The 6141-nt window shown below is 36.5% G+C and overlaps 1 protein-coding gene across 1 annotated transcript; it reads right to left on the bottom strand.

Annotated features, from left to right (window-relative positions):
- Nucleotides 1-3716: 3716 nt before the first annotated feature.
- On the bottom strand, nt 3717-5577 carry dnajc30 (DnaJ heat shock protein family (Hsp40) member C30). Its single transcript, XM_015370224.1, has 2 exons — nt 5347-5577; nt 3717-5193 (listed from the first exon to the last, which is right to left on the bottom strand). The coding sequence occupies exons 1-2, from the start codon at nt 5548-5550 to the stop codon at nt 4405-4407; spliced, it is 993 nt and encodes a 330-aa protein (XP_015225710.1). The 5' UTR covers nt 5551-5577; the 3' UTR covers nt 3717-4404.
- Between the last annotated feature and the right edge of the window lie 564 nt (nt 5578-6141).

Raw genomic sequence — 6141 nt, 5'->3', positions numbered from 1 at the left:
ATTTACATGATCAAAAGTGCAAAAGAACGAAACAACCCCAAAAAGATATGTTGGTTTAATTAAGGGAACTGAAAGATAGGCTTCAATTTACAGATTTCTATCTGTAAGGCGATTATACCCACATTTATTTCCAACTTTCTTTACGATTATCTGTAACTTCCTGTTGATTGATCACATAAAACCCCAGTTATTTACACTCCAGTTCATGTTGGTAGTGTAATAAAATGTGGAGAAGTTTGGTGAATATGACATATTCTGCAAGACACTGTACCGAGAATGCCATATGTGAAGGTTTTGGAAGTTTTAGCGAGGACACTACATACAGACACAAGGCCAGGTGTTGTTTTACTAATTAGTTTAACATATTTTAATGGACAGGAGCAGCTCCCATGTTAGTGGGTTGTTACTATGAATGTGTGGTGGTGTATTAGAGTCCAGATATTTTTAATGATACGTGTGGGTGTGTGTGTGTGTGCTGCAGTAGTGTTTCTAAAACATGCTTTTCAGGGTCCCTGCGTCTGAAGATGGTTCTGTATTAACACACATCACCATCATCAATGGTAACCTGTAGTTTAGAGGCTCCGAATATGAGATTACTTTGAAGCAATGCCTTGAGGATTTTATTAAACCAAACCCAGCATTGAGTGAAGGGACTTGCAACTTTCGTTTTTTTCTAGAAAAGCAGCATTCGGTACTGTTGTATGCGCTCCGCAAATAAGCTTGCCGGTTTTATAACAAAAACGACAAACTGAAACATAGTGTGCAAGATGGCCATGCTTGAATCGATAGATGGTGTTTTGATATTTTATTTCCAGCTGACCTTGAGCTGAATTTTTATACACCTTCTTTAAAATAGAGCCTCATTTACAATTAAAATGTTTAACATCTAATTTATATTTAAACGTTTTGGTTAAAAACAGTCTTCCTCTAGCCACATTTGGCTCTTTAGACCTTCTACAATGGCTCTTAATAGTGGCAAAAAATTATGTAAGGCAAAACTAAGAATAAATACCAGTCTGAGAACCCTTATTGGTTTTTATACAGAATTTCAAAAATGAATTTTCATATCAGAATGACTTTAAAACTACCAGAAATATGTTTTGTAGGGTTATTTTTCTTTTAATTAGATTGTAAACTATGTGTTCTATTATTATCACATCCTATAGAAGAAAATCCAAGCTTCATCTTAATGAATCGTTTTATGTTTTTCATTGTCTTAAACTACAAAAAGAAAATCAAATGTTTGTTATTTAAGATAGCAACAGATTTCCTATGGCAGATATTTAACAAAAATAATAGGTTATTTTATATTAAAAAGTTATATTTTAATGATTTTTGCATAGCCAGACTCGGGGCAAAATGGTTCTTTGGATATAAAAGGTTGCAGACCCCTGCTCTAGTTTATTCTCTAATCCAGCAAACTGGGTCATGATCATTGACCCAATGTCTGTTTTAAACTTTCTGACCTCTGCCTCAACAGCATGAATTTTGAATTTGGATTGAACACATAAATCAAATTTTTTTTTTTTTGCAGAATTGTATGAATATATAATTAACTTTTAAAAAAGAAAGAACTTCATAAAGGTTTGTGATAAACATAGCACCAAACCAATCAAAAAGGTGTTGATTTAACAGGATTTTCTCCTTGAATATATTCTTTCTGTACATTTTCTGTGTTCCCTATCTTATTCTTCCAAAAGACTTCAAATATTTCAGAATACAATATGATCCGTGTCATGGAGGGGTTGGAAGTTGAAAAATAACAAAATAAGGCAAATTCCTTTTGTTATTCAAATGTAGGTATGTTTTGTTAACCAAATTTGCAACATTTTTGGGGCTATGACCCTTGACCTTAAAGGTTAAATATGACCAAAAGTAATCATCTTTCGTTTGTTTCGTTTACCTAAAAGATTATAAATAGCAGTTTCATGTTATACTGGTATCGTGTTGCTCTTTTATTAGATATGTGTCTATTCTAACTACACAGTTAAATTCTAAGGTTTTACAATTCATAACCTTAAATAATCTCCTTCAACACTTCTTGGTCAGCTGGAATAAACATGTCGACAGCCAAACTTTTCCTTTTTAAGCATGGCCACCAAGCCTGAGAGGGGATTTCAGCGAACAGGTGGAGCAGCTCATGTGCCAATATGAATCCTATTTTATAAAAAATTATTAATTCCTTCACACATGTAAATGACATGTTTCCTATTGAGCCCTATTTATGTACTAGCAGTTCTTTAAGAAACTGTGGAAAAACACGACCCATTCCACATATCAACGATGGCTCACGTATTCTTTTTGTTCTGCGTAACCCTCCCACAACTGAACTTTCTGTTGTCTGACCGAGTTTTAAAGAGTCTGTGCAATTTTGTACAAAGTGATGTAATTGACATACTACTTTATATTTCTGTGAATAAAATGTGAATCTATCAGACGTGTCGTGCTGTTTTTCTGACACAGCATTTCCAAAACACTGCAGTCCAGTGATTGAATAATAAAAATTATACCCGAGTTTCTCATACTGTCCTGCATGGAGTTTTCATCGTTCAGTTTAAAGAATCAGGCTTGCTCTCACACTGAAAAACATGCATATTAAATTATTCAGCCTTTTTTAGTGTGAGCATGAATGGTTGATGGTCTTGTTTATCTTTTTGCTCCAGGGGGAAATACAGTGATTTTCTTTGCCCCAATGATCTATTTAGGGATGTTTCTGTTCGTATTCAAAGCCTCAGTTGTGCAGAAACATTTTGTCTGGAGCAGACATAGGTTTAAAGAAATGTTAACTTTTGTTAAATATTTTTAGAAAAGTGCTTCTTTTTCTCAGTTTTAGTGAGGATGCAGGTAGTAGCATTCTTGATCAGCTGCAGCTGTCTGATCAAACTTAACTTTGTTGAATTTAAATATCCAAATTAAGTTTTCCTCATTAAAATCATTTGTTCTCATATGAAAAAGGAACTGGACTTAGAATCCACAAGGGGAGTGGATTAGTTCATGTTAGAAACCGTTGACATGCTAATATCCTCCCACACACATAAAGTTAAATATTTTAACGATCAATCTATTCAGATGCCCCCTGGAGGGCAGATTTAAAAATAAAAACAGTAAATAAATAAGAAGGATAATTACAACTGGATATAAATATATGGCTAAATTTTCCCTTTTTACTTTGATATTAAGTTAAAAAAAACTAACAAATGAGATAAGGTGTATGACATTTAGTTTTTTTAAAGGAGCAAATAAAAATTCCACCGGTGTGTTTTTTTCTTTAACAAAATCACATATTTTTCTTGTAAAATGAGGCCAATCCATAAGCCCTTCATTTTCTTCCATGGCTCTTAGATACATAATAATTGTGACTTTTTCAGTCTATTTCTAATTTGTGGTTTATTTTTGTTGCTTTTCTTGATAGTTTTGTGTCTAAATTTTAAGCTTGAAGTCTACCACAGTATGTTATCTTTTTACAAACCAGATATCTAATTTAAACTTGAAATAGGCATCATAGAAAACACAAAGCTTCCGATTTGGGAATACGTCTCGGCTGGGTTTACCTATTTCAGGATTTATTTTGTGTGCATCTTTATTTTAATTTCTTTAAGGACTACAAGCTAAAAGTAGTTTTATCTGATGGAGTGCATCTCTGCTCTTGTGGGATGAATCTTTCTGCGCACGATTTGAAATAAACTAAAACATCGCTTGAAAATTTTAGAGGTTTTAATACCTTCTCAATCATATAGAGGCAATATCCATGTACAGTACATAGACTTATATACATGTTTACACCTGATGGCAAACAAACAGATGTTTACATTTGCTGTTAACCGATAATATTTACACTGCTCACTTCGTCTTACTGTTATAGATCCAGTATTAAGGAAAACAAGTGAAATGCTTGTGCATTGTTTGTTTTACAAAAAGAAAGCATCCTTTCTTCTTTAGGCCTTATCTGGAGAGTAATAAAAATCACTTTAAGGTGCCTAAAATCGAAAAATGAAAGAAATTTAAAGGAAACATACCATTGTTTACAAAGAGCATGACCATATTTGGCTGAATCAATGATGCAGATCTGAAGGTAATACTTTGATCTTATTCAGAAAGTAACTTCTATGAATTTTAATTATGGAAAGCTGTTCAACATGAGAAACAGAAAAGTATGATACTTAGGGATCATTAAATCAAACCATGTGAAATCTTAAACAGCTCATCTGCACAGATTTTGATTTAAGGAGAACAAGTATTTCTCACTCAGGAGTCATACTTTATAAAGTAGGCGTAAAAGCTCTGATTTGATTTCAGGTACACTGCAATTTAGCTTCAAAACATTGTGACAGTTTATCAATCACAGGCCGTGCTTCAGTCCAACCCAGAGAAACACAACCACCGGCTGGTACTGGTGCTGCTTGCTTAAGGCTTTGCTAGACTGACGAAGAGGATCCCTGACATGGCCAACATCATCACCAAAGTGAACTCTAGAGTCTTCTGCTGCCTGAACTGGTTAGCCTTCTCTTTCTGCATTTCCTCCATCTGCTTCTTCTTGGCTTTTAAGTCTCTCTCCCTCTGAAGCTGCTCTCCATAATGAGCCTGAAAAAATGCATCAAAATCAAACATGGGCTTTCCACCAGTTTGGGAGAACCGCCTGGCTCTGTGCTGATGATGATATTGCTGCTGCTGGGAGCCTGTGGATCTGCTGGATGTGTGTTTAGAAGATGGCTTCCCTGGGCTTTGAAGATCAGACTGGGTCAGGATCCCTCGATCATACTTCCTCCTTAGGCTGATGTTGCCCAGCACGGAGTATGCTTCGCTAATCTCAGAGAAGCGCTCTGTGGCTTCCTTGCTGCCCAGGTTCTTGTCAGGGTGGTAGATGAAGGACTGTTTGTAGTACGCCGTTTTGATCTGCGACTGCGTTGCACTGGGGGACACTTTAAGGATGTCGTAGTAGGCGGTTTTACTCCTGTGCAGCAGATGAGCCTCCTCTGACCTCCTGCTGTAACATCTAGCTTTAGAAGATGCTTTAAAAGGATCAGAGAGAGCTTTCAGATGTTTCAGTGAAGATCCACATCCTGATCTATCCTCTGTTAGGATGAAGAGGACAGTGCTGAGAGCTCTGACTTGCTGGGAGGACCTGAAGGCGTTAGGGTGGATTGAAGCAGCTCCTCTGGTCCAGGGTGACTTCATACATAAGAGCGTCCTCTCCTGAAAGCGCCCAGTTGAGATTAATACGCTTCTGTTTGTAGCTGTTTTGGTCATTTTAGTATCAGGAAACCAGAGTAAACAAGCTACAGATGTGTTAAAAGACGAGCAACCAAGAAAAGACACATCTTTCTGTTGTTTTTCAGCTTTTCTTACTCTGGAAAGTTTCTCAGAACTGCGTTGAGAGGCTCTTCTTATGAACAAATAGGTAGCTTCCTCCTTATAATGCCTCTGGGTACAGACGCTGTTTATCGGAAGGAGTCCGCTGGTTCCTTTGGGGCACAAGGTGCGAGCCAGGCCGGGACCGAGGGCTGTAAGCCGGTAGGCTCTGGTCCCGAGCCGCTGGCTGACCTCTGCCATTTCATCAACAACAAACCGGTAAACGACAACGGACTGCTTCCGGGTGTTCCCGAACAGAGAACCAATCAGATGTAAGGTTTACCGGAAGTACACAAGACTCTTCTTCTTCTTTGTTAGATAGGAGGATTGAAAACAACTTATAGGTGCATACCGCCACCTACTGTACATGAGTGTGTAGCGCTATAGTTCCACCTGCTATATTCTATTTTTTATTTTTGTGTTATGTATAAATAAAAACAATGCTTCATAAATAACTGGATTTTCCTCCCTATCTCCATCTGTCCCTAAAATGCCTTTAATACTCCAATCTCTCCATTTTGCCTTAATTACTTTCCTCATCATCTCTCTTTCAGTTGCATATTTAATGCAATCCATAAAAACATGATCCAAATTTTCTTTTCTTTCACAATCCTCACATATATCATTATTTTTCTTCCCTAGTACAAACAAAAACTCATTCAAGTAGGTATGTCCAGTTCTTAATCTAGTGTAACTGATCTCTTCCCTTCTGCTTCTTTCTCCATAATTTTTAACTATTACAGATTTTTTAACCCTTTATAATCTCCCTTTCTCATCTTCATCCCATATTTT

Source organism: Cyprinodon variegatus, unplaced genomic scaffold (genome assembly GCF_000732505.1).
Source record: "Cyprinodon variegatus isolate N-32 unplaced genomic scaffold, C_variegatus-1.0 Scaffold44, whole genome shotgun sequence".
In the NCBI taxonomy this organism is placed as follows: domain Eukaryota; kingdom Metazoa; phylum Chordata; class Actinopteri; order Cyprinodontiformes; family Cyprinodontidae; genus Cyprinodon; species Cyprinodon variegatus.
This window is presented reverse-complemented; position numbering and strand designations above follow the sequence as displayed.

What these genes read in the sequence shown, in the direction of transcription:
- dnajc30 (XM_015370224.1), bottom strand. Translation starts at nt 5,550, where the DNA reads ATGGCAGAGGTCAGCCAGCGGCTCGGGACCAGAGCCTACCGGCTTACA. An exon ending in GTTCTGAGAAACTTTCCAGA is followed by an intron (nt 5,194 to 5,346) that starts GTAAGAAAAGCT and finishes GGGCGCTTTCAG; the next exon opens with GAGAGGACGCTCTTATGTAT.